The following is a 20,227-nucleotide window of genomic DNA, read 5'->3' as shown; positions in this document are numbered from 1 at the left end:
TTTCTTCAGGTGAAAGGCTTTTGGCTAGCTCTGAAGTCATTATTTGAGTCGCGTCACGACAAAACCAACATAATGGGTTTGCGATCAGCATAGATCCAGACTAGCCTGCGCATCCGCGCAGTCTGATCAGGATCTATGCTGTTCGCTATCAGTTTTTCTACTTGTTATAGGGTCTGTAAGCGAACGGCATGGATCCTGATCAGACTGCGCGGATGCGCAGGCTGGTCTGGTTCCATGCTGGTCGCAAACGCATTATGTTAGTTTTGTCGTGACACGGCTCATTTAAATGTTATAAGAACATTCATTTCTGAGGCATAATGTTCCTTAAACTAGTAAAAGTAGACAGCTGTATTCAATTTTAGCATTTTATTTATTATATCTTTTAACGAAGAAGACTTCGGTACAATTCTGATACATTTTTATTATATTACTTTCCATTTTTAATTAGATAACTTACAATGGTTGAAGCAGCATGCCTCCAGATACATTCTAATTTTCATGAATATATTTCATAATAAAATATTGTGAAGTGAACAAAGACAGTAATTTACACATTGCAAACGGCACTTACAATCCATGGAAATTACCAGAAAGAGGTCAAAATATACCAAAAAAAAACCTCTTACTGCGTTAGTACCGCAGTAGAATTATAGTGATTGATACTGCAAAATCAGTCATTTATCGCACATAACATGTAAATAATTTAATGAAATATATGAATATTTTTTTTTTCATACATTTATTGAATTTCTTACAATATCTTGGCTCATCTGGAGGCGTGCAGCTTTAAGCAAGTAAGGTTAAAATCGTGTGTTTGTAATTCTACTGTTTTCTTTTTTTCCGTCACTAATTCTGTTCCAAAGATAAAAAAAAACGGAATGAAGGTTGTTTTTTATACTTAAACTTATGTGTTACAAAGTCATATGATAGATTTATGTTGATATTTTTTATATTTTCTTTAAATTTTGTTGCAGGATAAGCAATGTAAGTTTTTCTTAGATGTGTTCAATGATTAACTTGTATTTCATTTAGTTAGTCTTCTCTCTTCTTCTCTCTTCTTCTTCTTCTTATTCTTCTTATTCTTCTTTCTTCTTCTTCTTCTTCTTCTTCTTCTACTTCTTCTTCTTCTTCTTCTGTCATATCTCTGATGGAGGTTGTGATTTTCCTCATGTCATCTAGGTCCCCATAGAACTTACATTTAATTATTTTCAAACCTGTGTACTATCGAATTATGTCTATTCTTGAATCCAGATTCGAGCTATAACCTCTTGCTTTCAACTCAAACATATTTTCATCTAGACCGGTAGGGCGCGTGTAAGAGCTTCTACTGATTTGTAATATTCTGCTCTTCGAACGTTAAAGTTAATTGGTCCAAAGTTTAAGAACTGTAATAGACCTTTTTACGACGCGGTTTGTTGCCATGAATTATTATGTTTATAGTATTCAGTTTCATACGAGACATGACAGTACACCACATAAGAATAATATATGATAGATAAGGGATACATCGTCCGATTTTTCATATCTGTATGCAGAAGATAATTATTTTCTTTGGACAAAACATCATTTTTCATCATATAACTGTTCATTCTAAGACACATAGAATTTCATAAACATTTTTTTTTCTCAAAAATGATTTTAAAAGAATATACAAATGATACATTACTATTGTTTTTTTATCAATATTTGGCATACTTGTGGAATATGTGCCAAATATAGACCAATCAATCCACTTTAAAGCGGAAACCGAAAATATCCGAATTCTCGCCATCAACTATTCAAATGTATCATATTGTTAATTCTTAAATCATTCTTCCCTTCAACCCCGCTTTGCTCAAGCAAACTATCTTTGAATACATGATTCTTTATGTTACGAAGTATGTATAGTTTAGGTAACAAACGAACAATGTTTTTTTTAAAGAAACTTGGCCTTAAAAGCTTTAATATTTATTGGCTTTAAATCCTCGATATTAAGCTGTAGTCACTGCTCGTATTTTTACCATTACATTCTGATTATTATAATAATTTCACAAACTATTTTAGATAGAGTATAATCTGTTTACCATGAAATGAAGATATTTTAAAATTGTTCTATAAAGTATAAGCTTCGTCTGCCAAACAGTTCAAAAATCGGTGAATTATATATAACCAACAGGTAGTAAATTAAAAGTGCACTATCCGGTCCGTGAATTTTGAAATGCCATTTTATTTTCAAATACATGTTTGTTATTGCTATCTTTTCTTGTTCAATTGAAGTCAGTATTTTTGCCATTTGTTATGTCCTTTCGTATAAACTACTAGCTAAATATAGAAGTTCAGCGTTAAGTGAACTGAGAGATCCAATGTTTTCATACGCAATACATAAAACAACAACAATAAAAAGCCGTTTAAAGTAAGAAATTTTTATTGTATTATTATGTGTGGGAGGTGTGATTTTAAATTATTCGGTTTTCTTTAGCTTTTATTAAAGGAAACAAATTGTCTTAAAACGCTATAAAACTGTACAGGTGTTAAATTTATCATAAATATTAAAACATCGTAATGTTATTTTTAGATACATATGTAAACATTTTTTAGTACCATTTGTTTCATTGTTATTGATTTACTTACCTTTTTATTACTCGCCAAAGATAAGATTAGCACCTATGCTCGGCGTATCAATTTAAATCTAATGCCCGCCTAAATCCTTGAAAATTGGGAATAAAAATTTGGTACAATCCAATTAAAATATACAATTAATTCTAGTATCGAAACAAACGATTTCAAATTAAAAGATATAATTCTGAAATAAGTGAAATGAAAATAATTTGTCAAGTACCTAAAACTCTGTAAGTGGTCTGCTGATATTAACAAATGTTTACAGATTACAATTTAATTCAATTCAATTTATTCAGCCTTTGACAATATGTTCGTTTCCATTTTTATTAAAGGAATTCATCTGAGTCCAAAAGATAAGAAAAGCAAGTTTGAATTCCATTTAAAGATCAACGGGTGGATCTTTAAACAGAAGATAAGCAAAAATAATTTAAAAAAATATACTCAGAAATAAATTGAAAATTATATTTTGTGCTATTTTATTTCCAATTTGAGTGAAAAGCTATGCAACACTTTTCAATGTTTGGTCATTTTTTTACCATTAGAATAATCATTCTGGAAAAACACGGTGTGAACGAAATGATCTGAAATTTTGAAATGTTATTTATCTAGATCTACACCAACTGGAACATTGATTTCGAAAAAATATTTCTGGCTCCATCTTGTCAAAAAACCTCAGTCGAGTTCCTTTAAAGAACAATAAATATAGTTCTATGATGTATGTACATGTATTTGTTAATAATATAACAATGCACTGATAGGACAGACAGTTTGTAAATTGAAAATATTCAAATTTCAAAAACACTGCTACTATGATAGTATTACCTAAGATGTGAGTATTATTAAACTCATTTTGAAATATACACTTGCAAATATTCTAAATATTGATAGAAAAGCAGAAATAAAGATGATAAGAATGATGATAAAAAATAATGAATTTAAGGATAATGGTGGTGGTATTGATAATACTAATTGATTCATTGTAACAAAGATGGTGATGTCAATGATTGATGATATTGATAATGATGATGATGATGATGAATATGACAACGATGATGACGAAAGTGGTGGTTGTGGTGATGATGATGATGATGATGATGATGATGATGGTGATGATGATGATGATGATGATGATGATGATGATGATGATGATGATGTTGTCGATAATGAAAATGATTATGTTATTAGAATTCATTAATTTATTAAAGGACAGATGATTAAAGATTTAAATTCCAAGATACTTTGTTTTGTTAGCAAATTTGCACTAAGTAAATTTTTATGTTTTAAATAATCTTAATATTCATAGTGTATGGCTTTTTATACATTTGATATGTTAAATGTACTACTTAAATGTACTTATTAATTGTTCTTATTAAATGTGCTTATTAAATGTACTTATTACACGTACTTATTAAATGTACTTATTGAACGTACTTATTGAATGTACTTATTAAATGTGGTTACTAAATGTGCTTATAAAATGTGCCTATTAAATGTACTCATTAAATGTACTTGTTAAATGTACTTATTAAATGTGCTTATTTCTTAACTAATCGTATGATTATATATTATTTTTGCAGCAAGGTTTAAAGCAATGCTGGGTAAGTACCATTTAAAATGTTGAACACTCCCATTTATCTTCTTTTTTTTTTTAATTTGTGCAACATGAGAAAAATTATGTTTTTTGTAAGCTATAACAATAGCATACGGCTAGATCAGTCTTGATATTTGAATGTCTGAAATTGATTTTGTTGTTGTTGTTGTTGTTGTTGTTTTCCATTAAAATATGTAACAATGTATATTATAATACAGCTATTCAGGAAATGCATACGTCAAAGAGATACTCTCTAGTTACTATTATTATAGTTTAAAAACGGTTCGACCAATGGGTAAGGCCGTACCTTAAAATTGTTTGAGTTTGATACTGAAACTTTTAGTAATACCTTAAACATATAATTGTTGTATCATGTGCCTTAAAGCACTGAATTTGATGCAAGTATTTGACAGTGGTTTAAAAATACTGCCAACATATGAGCCGCGTCATGACAAAACCAACATAGTGCGTTTGCGACCAGCATGGATCCAGACCAGCCTGCGCATCCGCGCAGTCTGATCAGGATCCATGCTGTTCGCTTACTAACTCTATTAAAAGTAGAGAAACGTTAGCGAACAGCATGGATCCTGATCAGACTGCGCGGATGCGCAGACTGGTCTGGATCCATGCTGGTCGCAAACCCATTATGTTGGTTTTGTCGTGACGCGGCTCATATATAGTTTGTCTTAGAAATAATGGCGGCCTCAATAGGTAATAACTTTCTAAGTTGCACCTCTGACTGCAATACACAGAAATTATTTTGCATGCTTTGCTTGCAGACAAGGTTGACGAAAGATCGACTCGTCCAAAAGTCAAATTTGATCTTGCAAACGAAGAAGAGAGGAAAGGTAAGTAAACTTCAGATTTTGCTAATACTTAGTTTATCCAGGCATTTTTCTGTACAAATTTGTGAAATTTCCAATTTTAAAAAAAAAATATATATATAAACGTTGTATTCACGGATAATATATAAATTATTTCTCTTTTTTTTTCTTTTTTCTTTAAACACGTTAAACTGTTTACTAAGGGTTGTAACTCAGTTTTATCAATTTATTATTTCTTCTGAAAAAAAATGATCCGGCCTCAGGGTCAAGTGTACATGTATTACACAAGTAACTGATCACTTTACGGGTGTGATGTACGGGGCAATAATAAATAGGGCATAGTGTATTACGCTCTTCTTTGGCAATATTTTCATTTTTTAGTTATTGCCGTTTATTTTGACGTACAACAGAGGTTCTTGTTTTCTCTATTTTACGTGATAATACCTGTCTGAAGGAAAGAAAAAAAATTGTGGCCTACATTTGTTTAAATAATGCATATTTATATATATAACCTTATAATATTCCACGTCTTTTGTTTACAGCTGATCTCCGTGAAGTACTGAGTAAGTAGATTTTTGTTTTCATATCAAAAACTGTTTATCAAGTGTAAAATACTCGTTATAAAACACTGAAAAAGTAAGTAAATATATGAATACATAAACATTGCTTGTTTAAAGATCCTGTATGTTTTTTTATTGATATTGTTACTGTGTGTATACCACACTTGCAAAAAAATATATGTATATAAATTATACAAATTAAACAATTTTCAAACATCGAAGAATATGTAAATGTGTACTGCAAATATTTGTGCACGTTTTATTTAATCAATAAATTACATGCATTATTTTCTTATTGTAAAATTTGACTAAGAATTTATAGAAAATAAATTCTAATTACCTCCCTTTATTTACATGAAATGTTAAATTGGGTAATATGTTTATAAATAATGCTTATTGGAACTTACAATGTTAAAAACTCTTAATTTGGGCATCATAGTTATGAAATAAAAGTATGAAAAAAATAGTGTTACAGGATCTTTAAGTTTTATTTGAAGGCTTTACTGTACACACGCGTAAATGCAGACAAACATAGTCTGAAGTATACATATTTTTACAAGTTTCTGCAATTATAAAGTATTTTCATAAATAATTGATGTATACACGTCTTCTTAAATTTCAGAGGAAATGATCGCAAAGTATGCAATGCGAGCTCGTAGCCGAAGCCATACTGTCAGATCAGAAGAGTCCGGTATGATACCATTTACATTACGTCATTACATTACGTCATTACACTAACGTTACTTACAAAAAATATAAAAAATGAGAACACTTGACTCTTGATTTTAGCGATAGAGTAGCGATAGAGCAGCTATTTATCGTTTATCTCCGAAAGAGGTTGCTCTATCATTTACCAGGAGTGGATATACATTTCGGTTGTATTTCAAGCCAAACAAACTCCATTAAATTTAGGGTCTTAATTTATGGAGTTGTTCGAGCTTTACCTCAGGTGCTCCTCATTCCATTATTATTTTAAAACAAGTGAGCATCCGAGTATTACTCACAGTGGCGAGGAACAAGTGGTTTGGAGATACCGGCCTTGACCATTCGGCAATAGAGGCCCTTTAATGGTTTTAAAGTTTTCATTATTTGTAACGAAAAGCTATATCATACTGAGTCTTCCATGTTTAAAATATCTTGGTATATCGTTGATACCAAGATAAAGCCGTTTTTACACCCTTGTATCTACTAAGTATTTCATTCATACATTTATTCATTGATAATTAATTCATTAATTAACTAATCAATAAATTAATTCATTAATTCCCTCATTTTTTAGGACAGAGGTGTGATGAAGAGTACAATATCACAGTACCTTGTATAGATATGACTGATGACGGAGGTAAGTCAATTAGCGATAACTCTTAATTTCTTAAATTATCTCCCCTGATAGTATTTTCGCTTGTATTGTATAAGAAGCAAACAAATTGGTTTTGTTCGAATAAAATAAAAACAGATGAAAAATTGGGCACTTAAGTGGTCAGTGGTAGTACAGAAATAAAAAACTTTATGTTTTTTTAAAGTAAAAATCATATATAAATACTTAGGGAAATAAATAAATGCCGAAGTAAGTAATGAAGTTATAAATACATATCCTATAAGGAAAAAATGTTAATTTTTTGGGAAAAAAATTTTAAAAAATGTTGTTGACATTCTACGATATTATTATAATATACTTTTTTTTTAGTTTGATATTCGGCTGTTAAGACGTTGCGTGTTTTAGGATTTTGTCGAGTTTAACACAGACATCCTGACTGCCATCCTCGATCCTTAATTTATATCATGAATGATTTTTGAACGTAGTGATTGTATAATAAGAATCAATTTCAAACATTTCAAACTCGCAGTGCAATTTGTGGGCAGACTAATCGTTCGTTCCTCATGTATAACAACTACGCAATGTCAAAACGGAACAATTTTATTTGATGCATATTGTATTTGATTTTAAAGGGACTCAACCACTGATGTCTAGAAGCATTATAACATAAAACCTGATTTTCTTACGTACATTCAGTACAGAAATATATGCTAAGGGCAATTATTTAATATAATAATAAGAAATAGATTGAAAACGATATTTTCTGCTATTCTGCAGGCCCAAGTTTGAGTGAAAAGCGTTGTAACGTATTGTTTTATTTTTCCACAGAATAATTATTCTGAAAAAATGTTAGCGAATGATCTGAAATTTTGCACACTGGTAATTTGTCTAGACTTACAATAAAGGAACATTAGGCCTGTGAAAATGTATTCCTTGTACCATCATGTTAGAAAAACCTCCGCGGAGCCCCTTTAAGAAATAAAGCAATATGAGCCGCGTCATGACAAAACCAACGTAATGCGTTTGCGACCAGCATGGATCCAGACCACCATGCGCATCCGCGTAGTCTGATCAGGATCCATTCTGTTCGCTTACAAACCCTTTTACAAGTAGAGAAACTGATAGCGAACAGCATGGATCCTGAGCAGACTGCGCAGAGGCGCAGGATGGTCTGGATCCATGCTGGACCCAAATCCATTATGTTAGTTTTGTCGTGACGCGGCTCATATATACTTAACACTAAAAGTTTGTTTTTATTGTCAGAACACAAACAAAGTCAATATAATTATTGTTATTATTAGAACTATTTTCATCCCAGTTATAACGAAGGTAATGCCCAATTACGCTGATGTAAACGAAATGGAAAAAAATACGTCATGTTAATTTAGAATGTTACAGAAGTATTTTTGTTTTGTATATCTTGTTTTGTATTCTGTCGATTTAATTTTAGTGACCTATTCTGGTTACTACAGCATGCAAAACTATTCATTTTTTAAATTTTAACCGGCGTTAATTTGAATGCGAGTTTGATTTTTTTTTTTTTGCGAGCCAACTACAGAGGCAAATAGGTAAATGGATCGCAAGCCGGTGTTGATGACTTTAATTTGTCTTCAATTGAAACATAATTACATTGATTTTGAACGATTTTATTTTTACTTTGTCGGTAGAATTCATGCAGTGTGCACTCGATGAAGGGGAGAAAACAGAGACAACCTTTGCCAGAATCTACAAAGGTAAGGGCATTTTAGCTTAATCATGATGAATATTCAATTATTAATACCTAAAATGGGAATATTTAAAAAAAAAAATTTCTTATTCCATATCAAAATTAGAAAATTTTAGTAGATAACAAATCTCTTGACCTTTAATTAGCCATATATTAAATTTCCTTTTTTCTTACACTTAGACAATTGCCCTTCCTTGTAAAAGTATCTGCTGTTAATTAAATAAATCTAATATCAAATCTTCCATTTTTTTCTTAACAATTAGTCAATTGCTCCTCGTTATAGGGGAGATTACTGTGAATGAAATGCATCGCATATTAAATCTCACTTGTTGATAACATTTACGCTATCAATTGTTCCTAGAGTGGTTAGTTTAGAACAGAACAACAATTTTATTCAACAATTTTAAAATTGTTATTCAGTTCTGTTCTGTGAGTTTAGATTAATCACGTGGTCAGCTCCCCACTTTTAAACCATAGAATACACCTGATCAATCTGATTGTCATTTGTCTAAAAACCCATTATGCGCCAGAAATGGATTAATTGTTATTTCTTAAAAGTTTTTTTTCATATTTTTTATGACCTGATTTAGTTTCTGAAAGCTTACTGATTAGCAGCTGAACCCTGTTTTGCCTATGCTGCCTTTTAACATGCTCTTAAACCATTTCCATACGTTTTCCATATGTTATAAAACTAGCGTTTGCCTTTTCTAAAGAAGGAAACTTTTTTTCTGAGACATATTAAGCCTTTAAAGGAAATGCGTTACTAAGCTTAGTGGAAGACGAATTCTAACACGCTACTGTTATATTTTTAAGAAAACAATGACGACACCCAAGACCTTTACAGTAAACGGGAGTTGCGCATTGCTAGTGGCTGTAAGTAATTTATGTGTGTACCTTTTTAAATAAATTTTACTTGTTTAAACTTGCAAATATTCCGTAAACCCTGTTTCTCGCGTCTGAATAAAATCTGCTAACCAAAATCTTGCCTGTAAAAAATCTGAAGGCCGATATAAGAAAACAAACCATCACTTAATGTTATTTAATAAATGTATCAACTAAAATCATAGTTGTATTACTCGTACATGTATCTATGTGGCTTTCTTTTTTCGTACTGTAAAAGTATAAATCGTTTTCATGTTATTGAATTTCTCCTTATGCCACATTTTTATTTTGATACAAGTTTGTCACTTACATGGGAGGATATATTTGTGACAATTAAATTACTTTTACTTATTGCAGATCTAATAATACTGCATGTTTGGTACACCGTTTTTTATTGGGTAATCGTGACGTTTATGTAAATTTATGTACACGATATGCTTGACTGCTCTCAATTTATTAAGAAATCGCACATGTTTTATAAATTCGTAATCAGTATTTCTGACAGGTAATATTACTGCATATAAACGGTTAGTTACGATATATTCCCAAACAACCGTTTAAATATGGCCGTATAACCTGTCTAAAAAGTCTTTATAAATTATAGTTTGTATATCTTTATTGATATAAAAGTATATATTATTTTATGTTGTTTTCTTTTAAGTAAGAAAAACTGACCTTGTGTCCTTGAAAGTTAAGGAATATACGGACATGATGGTGGAGGAAATGGGATACCTTCGTTTCAGAGGTAAAGTTTTGCTTTTATAATACTGCACGTTTGTAACGTCGTTTTTCATTGGATAATCGTGACCTTTATATAAGCCTATATAATACACGGCTGTTGTCATGTCAGGTAAAATACATCTTTCTTTTTTTTCAAGCAAAGTAATCATTTTGAATGATAAATTCGTATAAAATGGTGTAAGTCTGTCACGTTGCATGGTTGTGTATAAACCTTTTGCAATATAACCCTCTCCAAGCGGCTCGAGTTATGCAAGTTTATAACCTTTTTTTTATTGAACCGTATAACATATTTGACATCTTTATTACTAATAGTATATCTTTAAAATAAAAGTGAAACAGAACTGTTTTAATCGCAGGCATTGATAAAGAGGGTAACTGTGCGTTATTATGTTAAAAACTCCACATTTCGAAGATTTATTTTCATGAATCTCTCCTCGTCATAAGAATGGACCGTTCCATTTATTACATTTTTATGTAAATTGGCTAACTTGTTATCCAATTGCTACACTGAGACACATTTTTGTTGATGTCTATTTTCTCAGAAACCATTCATAAAAGGACGCCATTTCAATAGGACGGATAGTCCTAAAAGTGTTTAATGCAAAGTTATGCTCCCTTTTCCAACTTTTTCTTTTTGCACTGGTTAACCTTTTAGTTAATGTCCAGTTATATCGGAAACTGTCTAAGGCGTTCACTTTAAAGCTTTAAAATGCATGATCATGTTCACTATCATAATATGACACAACTGCAAAAGGGCAGGTTACTCCTTAAAGTTAAATTTGCAAAGTTACGCCCCTTTTTTGACATAAGATTTTTCTTCTCATTTCAGTTTCTCAAGAAAAAAAAAATTCAATACTTCTTGCTAAGCTTAGAATACTTGTTCAAATTTTAAACTAAAATGCATTTCTAAAGGACATATACCTTCATTGTTTCTCAGTTATGCCACCTTTTGAGTCTTAATTTCTTGATTAACTTTTTTGTAAAGGTACACTACTCTAAAAGTATCAAATATATCCACCTTGAAGTATGAGTAGTTGTCAACTGCCTGCATTTCTGAACCTGATAATCTTTAAAGCCTTTTTTGCTTAATCATTTCCTATTTTTTAATTAGAATATTTGTCTTTTCTTAAAAGCGTCAAAGGTTCTCACTTCAGACTTGAATTTTTTTTTTTTACTATTTTAGGCAAGAATGTCTCTTAAGTATGTTTTGCAGAATTATCTCCCCTTTTCTATGTTGCTCAAATAACCAGCACTGAGAAAAGTGCTGCTAAGCGTGTTTGCAGAATTATCTCCTCTTTTCTGTGTTGCTTAAATACCTGGCACTGAGAAAAGTGCAGCGCGCTCTCCGCAGACAGGTCCTGTTTTACTGCATATAGAATTATAAAATTCAAATGTATCAATGAATTTGGCATATTACTCCGAAAATCTACATATTTTAGTGTTCATCTTTTTCAGTTGGAGCTGATTTTGACAACATGTCGGACGGTAAGACCATTTTTATCTAATTTGTCATTTTTAATACCCTAGCTTATTACAGATACCTTGTAAATTATGGTCGTTTGTATTAATTTCTGCTTCTGAAATCATTATAAATGCTCTTGAAAATAAACCAATGATTTAAAAGCTGTAAGCTGTAATTTATTTTCAATTTACCATTTCTATTTTCAGAAACAGTGGACGAACTATTGGGTAAATAAACGTGTTTTTTTTTTTAATTTTTCTTATCATTATTCTATTTTTTATTATATTTTTTTCTTCTTCCAAGACGTACTGATAGATCTCGAAACTTTCAGAAATAGGGTAACGTCCGTTGTATTAACAAAGTCAATAAGTGTTGTGTTGGGATCATGGCAGTAAACCACATTTTCCAGGCCACAGTTTAGCCCCCGCATCGTTCCCTGGCACGCTGTCAGTTTACCAGGACAAGTTGCCTCTACTTTCGCAAGGAACTGAAACTTCTGTTCATGCCAGGGCAGAGATACAATGCGAATGATCGTAGAAAAGATTTCATGATCAATCACATCGAAAGTGAGCTTAACCGTCTGGGAATCCAACACGGGTCGCCAAATTCACAGTCCAACGCTCCACCTATTGAGCTAACCGCACGGTCAATAAGTGTCACACGAACATAACCTTTATCACATACGGTCCCAGCAGGTTAAAGGCCAATCATGCCCCACAGATGTTTTTTATATTTATTTCTTAAAAGTATTTTTCTGTTTTTATGTAACTTTATAACTTTAGACGAGTAGTATCTAAAAAGTTACCCAATGTTCAAATACGTAAACCAACATTTTACTTTTTATCTATTTTTTCTTTTTTTTGTTTGTTAATAAATACAGTTTTTGTGATTTAGTATTTTGTATAGAAGTAAGAATACAACTTTGGTTACATTTGCTTCTTTAATTACCTATTATTTCATATTTATGACTACTTTCTTCAAGTGACATGCATCCTACATGCTCTTAAACAATTACCTTAACGTTATAGAACTCATATTTGCCATTTTTACGGAAGGAAATATTTATTTGATTCTGAGGCATTATGTACCTTTAAAGGTCACTAAACACATGCATAAGCTACTTCCTGTGACACTAATTTTGCTGTTACCCTTTTTTCAGAGTGCCACTGCAGTTACACGGTCATCAAAGAGGGTAAGAAGTGTTTAACTTTAATTTAGATGAACTTAGTTTAAGTTTATTTACTTTAAGTCGATTGTGTTGCCAGCTATAACATGTATTAGCTTATAATACGTTTCTTGAACCAATCAGTTTTAAATAGTCACCGGAAAGTTCCATGTCATGATCTCGACTTTATCTGTTTACAACAATAGTTTATATCATTCTACAACTGTTATGATTATGAATAAGTTCTGTTAAGAACCACACATGTTTTTTTTTTAGTTAATCGGGTTGACATGAAAAATGAATCTGATATTTAGTTAAGTTAAAGTTAAATGGTACGAATCTGATAGTAAGTTAACGTTAACGTTAAATAGTACGAATCTGATATTAATTTAACGTTAAAGTTAAATATTACGAATCTGATATTAAATTAACGTTAAAGTTAAATAGAACGAATCTGATATTAAGATAAAATTAAATAGTACGAATCTGATATCAAGTTAACGTTAAAGTTAAAAAGTGCGAATGTGATTTTAAGTTAAAGTTAAATAGTACGAATCTGATATTAAGTTAGGTTTAAGTTAAAAAGTACAAATATATGTGTTTATATTGACGTGAGAACAATTTAGTTATAAACATGAAATCCAAAAACAAAAAAAGGAAACATGTAGGTGCACAATCAATAAAATATATTTTAAGTATATCTTAATAAAATAATATAGCTGGAATACTTGAAGTTTCTTAACATAACAAATCCTCGATAAATAATAAAATAAGACAATCGAATTTTTTAACAATGCTATAAAATTTATAACTTTGAATAAAGTGATATAGCTGGAATCTTTGAAGTATCCCGAAAACAAAGCCTCGATAACACCATTGCAAATTTCTTTTTAATTATTTACAGAAACCTACAGGAGAATTATAAATATCCCAGCCAAGTAGACCTCATCAATTTGTTGGAAATCTTTAATCTGGAAAGATTGAAGGATAGACGCCTACAATGTACACCATTACCTGAATGCTCCTGTTGATTTCCTCTTTTTACTCTATCTAAGTGACATTTTAATTTGTGTAAAAGATTGTATCTAAACAATATGAATAGTAATTATTGTTTATCTAAACAATATTTTAAAATGGTCTATATTAGACATGCATTATTGAATCATTTAGGATTACATTTTTGTATTTCAAACTCTTATCATTCTATGAATAAACTTTTCTCTTCTGCAACACATGTTTTTGTATGCTCTTTTATTTATTAGTTCCTTCGTCTTTACTCCTGTCCGCGCGTTTACTAAGAAAATATCAGGATTAGGATAAAAATTAATGATTCTGATTTTATTTTCATTGTTTTGTAATATTTAAATTGATCGTTTTTGCTAGAATAGGATTAAATGGTACATATTCATATTGTAAAAAAAACTGCTGATTTGCAAAGAAACCAACTATTTTGGGATCAATAATCAACAATAAAAAAAAATACACGCATAAATCGATCAAAAATAGGATTTATTTTAGGATCAGGATCAATATTTGCACCAAATGTGAAATGACTATATTTTGCAAATAATAATGATTTTAATTATTATTATCATTATCATCATAATTATTATTATCATTGTTATTATTATTATTATTATTATTATTATTTTTATTATTATTATTATTATTATTATTATTATTATTATTATTATTATTATTATTGTCATTATTATTATTATTATTATTATTATTATTATTATTATTATTATTATTATTATAAAATTTCTTAAATATGCTATTTCAAATCTAATTTTATCAAGTTAATATTTAATATTTAATCTATCAGGATACAAAAATGGAGAATTTGAAATATTCAAATTTGATCCTGATCATGATCCTGATCCTTTATTTTTTGTGATCATGTGACCTAATTCCAGTAAAGGCTACATGCAAGTCTCAAAGCGTGGGCATATTTACAAACATTACCTTCCACCTGTCCACGAGTATTTGCTATTGCAACATTTTGTCCATCTGACTTGTAACGGCTCTAACGTCTAGTCTGGTATGTATGTGATCTCTTTAATACGTGATATAGGATGACTGGTCTTAGAACTAAATTGAATTTATAAATCATGATTCCTCGAGCAGAGAAGACAAAATGCAAATAAAAATAGACTAGCTGATTTGGGATAGAAGAATGCGACATCTCTCTGGCCCCCTAGCACCGGATGAATGATATTAGTTTCTTGATACTAAATTTTTTATCTTATTTATCTTATTGATCTCAAAGAACCAGAACAAAATAACAACCTTATAACTACTTTGCATCAGGCACTAGAATCGAGCAATCTACTTACCGGTTTAGATGTAATGCAATGAATTTTATCCTATTAAAGGGACTCCACTGACGTTTTTTGACAGGACGGGACTGGAAAATAATTTTTTCGAGAATAATATTCTATTTAATGAAGGTTTAGACCAATAACTAATGTGCAAAATTTCTGATCATTTGATATTTCTTTTTTAAAAATAATCATTTTAATTGTAGAAAATTGCCAAAAGTGAAAAGCGTAGCCACATTTTGACTCTAACGGGCTTCCACACAAATACGATTTTCCATCTATTTCTCAGTATATTTCTTGATTGTTGCATGTCTATTATAATAACTGTCCCGTCTGATCTCTGTAAAAAATTCAAATTTTTATGCTTTAGACTTTTCGAGCTTAGCGGAGTTTCTTTAGGGTTCGGCTAACCTTATTGGTAGTTGTTTGTCCTATTACAATGTATCCCAAAACAAATCAAATAAGGGGAGATAAACATCCTGAAACAATCCTCTAATCATGCCGGGTTGAACTATGTCAGAAATTGAAAAGTGGTACCATTTTATATTTTTATGAATTAATTTGACCATATTAATTTCTATCGTACACATGTATGTATCATGGTTTGGTTTAACCATAGTTATTTAAGCTCGTTTGCGAAACAAGTTCATTCAACTTATAATAATCACTTTCGAATCCGCTTCCTGTAACCCCAATCAGTACTGATTTCATATAAAGAAACATGGTCGTGTCCCGATTAGGGCTCAAATCCATGATCCATGGGTAGAGAGGCAGACACCTTAACCACTAGGCCACCGTTGTCCTATATATTATAATACGGTACATGTAAAAGTGATGCATGTGAGCTCAACGGTTTCATTAAAAAATGGTTAATAAAGAAGCCGTCCTTTCCAGAATCATGCATGCATGTAAATTAAATTATGGATAACATATTCAAAAGCGTTTCGTTACCATTCTTTCATTTAGCCAGACTTTTTGGATAAACCGCACGCGCATACGAAAAAGTGAAAATCGTTTACTGTGCCGGTAGAAAAAAACGTCAAAACATTTCCTAATTCATTATAATTATGTCATTACACGAAACGTGGTGGGAGAAAAAAATGCGAAAGGTCATTTCATGTGTTTGATAGCAGATAGTAGTTGCGACCATCTTTGTCTTATAAGCGTTATCTTATGTCCTATATTTCTTGTTCAGTGCAACGACTTAACCCTTAAGGTGTTTTATCTACATATATAAACAACACAACGGTCATTTGTGAAAATTATATGTAGGATTACTATGATATAAATCAATCTTCCATTTAATAGTATACAACAGTCTTTTATAAAGACAAAATATATATTCAGGAATATTGCATCAAATTATTAGTTGAATATGGAGTCACGGCGGATTACTCATTGGGGAGATATTTCAGTTGTTGTTGTTTATTTTGTTCTAGTGTTGCTAGTGGGAATTTGGGTAAGTTACTTTGCAAACATGAAACTAAAAAAAATAACATTCGTACATTTTAATTAAAAATAATTTTTCGAATAAAGATTCAATAGACTAACTTCGGAATTAAGAATTTTTTTTTTTTAGTTTTTTTCCCCCAGCTAATCCGTAGGCACCAGAACCTCAATGAAATACAAGTTCCTGATTTATGTACTTTTATTATAATAATTCTATTTCATTGTCAAAAAAAAATCATTTCATTTACTTTTTTCGTTAAAACAGAGTTTGTGTCGTCCGAATCGAGGGACTGTCCGAGGTTATTTCCTTGCAGGACGCTCAATGTCATGGATACCGGTAAACATTTTTTTTTCTAAATAAATAACAACAACTTCTTCTACAACAACAACAATAAGAAAAATAAAAATGAAAAATAAACAAAGAATGCATTCTCTATGTTATTTTGATCGGGGCCAGTCCCTAAAATTATATTTCAAATATTTTAGATCCTTTAGAAGTATTGATAAAACAAATCATGAAAAATAAGTAAAAATCGCACAATTCTTTGTTTTCTTGACAGTTATTGACACAGCAACACCTTTTACCTTGCACTGATAAAAAATGTAAAACATGTTGTATTGATGACGTTTTAATTTCTGCTAATATTCGCGATTTCAAGCCTTGCAAACTAAAAAAATGTCGTAGAAAAATCCTTACTCGAATAAAATAACCTCACCAAAATGTTAGTACAAAAAATTTGAAGTTTTTTTCTTTTTAAAGAATTTTAGTCTTTGTAAATAAAAAAACGCAAATAAATGAACAAATCTGCTTAAGACAAAGATCTCGAATTTGCGAAATAAACGTGTTTAACAGTATCCAATATTCAATCTTTAACATAGGGTTACGAAATAAAGTCTGAACTTTACGTTGCAGTGCATGACGTAGGATTGATCAAAACTTTATATGAGCCGCGTCACGACAAAACCAACATAGTGGGTTTGCGACCAGCATGGATCCAGACCAGCCTGCGCATCCGCGCAGTCTGATCAGGATCCATGCTGTTTGCTTACAAACCCTATAACAAGTAGAGAAACTGATAGCGAACAGCATGGATCCTGACCAGACTGCGCGGATGCGCAGGCTGGTCTGGATCCATGCTGGTCGCAAACCCACTATGTTGGTTTTGTCGTGACGCGGCTCATATTATATTGTTAATAGGTTGGTGCGTCATTGTTTTCAAGTAATATAGGCAGTGAGCATTTTGTAGGCCTTGCTGGGACAGGGGCGGCAAGTGGGTACGCCATAGTTCTATATGAATGGCTTGTAAGCATATCATTATTATTAATTTTGTAGTTTTATAATGGTAAAATGTTGTATGGAATACGTCATACTATAAATACTAAAAATGATGTTCGTTTAATTATTAGTACCAAACCTCCAAAATTTATTCTTAAATTATGCGCAGATTTTCTGAGTAACGTCAATTGTTGGTTTGATGTAATACACCTAATGTTATCTTAATAACATCCAAAAGGAAATATTTGCTTGATATGTCTAGCTGAAGATATCTATTGACTGCGGATACTATTAGGCAATTTTGGAGAAATGTCCCCATTTCATAAAATGTTTTAACGGTGCATTAATATCAGCTGCTGGAATTCCGTGAAAATTTGTTGTTTTTCTTTTGATCAAAATGTCTCAAGTTTGAAATAAATAGAGAGTTTTCGAGTTATAAACATACACACTCATTATTCATGGTCATATTTGCCACATATAATGTCTCTTTTCATTAGAATGTTACAGACATACAAACTGCCCAGTCGACGAGACCGACCGTTGTAGACAGTATTTTCGAGGCTGCCGATGATAACAAAAACGCTCTGAAAAAGGCAACATTCTAACAAAGAATCACTCTCTTGTCAAATACCATATAGTAACATGACTTAGTTTGTAATTTTTGGCGATAGTTATGTGAACAGGCTTATGAAGTTCTGCAAAAGAACAAAGAAAATGCACGTACCCTGAAATGTGAAATTTCTTCGTGCATATTAGCGTGGTTTAAGAACGCATCGAATGGATGCAGACATGCGAATGAAGCTCATACTATTATTTTAAATTAGGGAGAAAATGGTATTACGTCAGCACCTTCGCCTAGGGAAATATTTAATCGAATTCAAGCTATTCTTTAAGGACATAAAGAACAGCAAGTGAAGTGTGTTTTTGTGGGTGAAATATTCACAGAAGAAACTTTTACCGTATGTCCTGGACTGACAGAACTAATTGAGCAACATCGAAAAATTTTAACGAGGTCCTGTGCATTTTACTCGAATGACCCGCAAATTACATTTGTATATGATATCCGCACAAAGTATGCACGTTATTATAGCGTCAATAGCGTATCCACGTCGTACCACCGGTTGCCACTTTTTCTCAAGCGCGTTATGATAAAATGTCCAAAAAAATCGGTATTTAAGTATGAACGTGACCGATTTGCCCTCGTAAAAAACGTCCATGGTCAAGTTGTTAAGTGTTTGACTTCATACCACTGGCCACCTTACTGCTGTTTGTTTGAATCCGGTAGATACTCGTACTTTGAATTATTTTAAGTGAGGAAACCTTCTAGCTATATCGATGGTTCTACTCGGGTACCAGCCAGTGCCTGAAATTATGCTATGATAGGGAACCTGATGTCTTCCCGCATCATTAAATCCAGAAAGTCGCAAAATTACTATTAAAGGGTCGCTGTTACTGCATTTGGGCAGTTTGTTTGTTATAAGCTGGCTTCTTAACTTTTGACCCCCTTTCAAAACTCAAATTCATTTAATTTCACTTATTATTTTTTATGGTCACACGTATTATTTGACTTGGGAATTATACGCCGCGTTTCATGATAGGCACATTGAAGGTTTCATGACATTTGCAGTTAGAAGACAACTATTTCTTTATTTTAAATGTTACCATTCTATATATATTAAATGTTAACTTCTGTTAAAGAAGATATTTATGCTTTTACTTCGGAAGCGTCCTGTTGCCAATTCATAATGTTCTTTAAAAATATAAAACCTAATAAGAAGGAGTTTAAACTCCTATGTACGACTTTTAAACCCCCACTTACATGATAAAACAAAACTAATAAAACTCCTACGTAGTACTTAACGATACAAAAGCTGATTTAGAGTTGAAAACTCCTACGCAGGACTTTTAAATTCCTACGCAGGGCTTTTTAACTCATATGTAGGACTTTTAAAGTCATACATAGAAGATAATAAAAGTCTAATTCGGAGTTTTGAAATCTTACGAAGGACTTTTAAACGGAAGCGTCCAGGTACAAATTCAAAATGTAATATATAAAAATATGAAACATGATTAGGAGTTTATAACTCTTACGTAGGAGAAACAAAAGCCAAATTAGGAGTTTAAACTTATACGTAGGACTTTTTAACTCCTATATGGGAGATAAAAAAAAGCCTATTTGGGAGTTTATAACACTAATATTAGGCCCTTTTATCTCCTATTTAGGAGAGTTTAACTTATACGAAGGAGATAAAGTCTAATAAGGAATTTGAAACAGCTACGTAGGTCATTATTACTCATACGTAGGTGATAA

At 31.3% G+C, this 20,227-nt stretch overlaps 1 protein-coding gene and 1 pseudogene across 1 annotated transcript; both read left to right on the top strand.

Annotated features, from left to right (window-relative positions):
* The first annotated feature begins 4,176 nt into the window (after positions 1 to 4,176).
* On the top strand, positions 4,177 to 14,085 carry LOC132755987 (uncharacterized). The gene is made up of 12 exons (XM_060746925.1): positions 4,177 to 4,196; positions 4,969 to 5,037; positions 5,556 to 5,576; positions 6,196 to 6,264; positions 6,853 to 6,915; positions 8,559 to 8,624; positions 9,431 to 9,490; positions 10,161 to 10,244; positions 11,696 to 11,725; positions 11,909 to 11,929; positions 12,862 to 12,894; positions 13,772 to 14,085. The coding sequence occupies exons 1-12, from the start codon at positions 4,190 to 4,192 to the stop codon at positions 13,807 to 13,809; spliced, it is 561 nt and encodes a 186-aa protein (XP_060602908.1). The 5' UTR covers positions 4,177 to 4,189; the 3' UTR covers positions 13,810 to 14,085.
* Positions 14,086 to 16,566: 2,481 nt separating this feature from the next.
* The window catches only part of LOC132755986 (sodium/glucose cotransporter 4-like), a 28,929-nt pseudogene continuing 25,268 nt past the window's right edge, over positions 16,567 to 20,227 (top strand).

The sequence above is a fragment of the Ruditapes philippinarum genome, unplaced genomic scaffold, assembly GCF_026571515.1.
Source record: "Ruditapes philippinarum isolate M1 unplaced genomic scaffold, ASM2657151v2 ctg4226_1_1_1_1, whole genome shotgun sequence".
NCBI lineage: Eukaryota > Metazoa > Mollusca > Bivalvia > Venerida > Veneridae > Ruditapes > Ruditapes philippinarum.
This window is presented reverse-complemented; position numbering and strand designations above follow the sequence as displayed.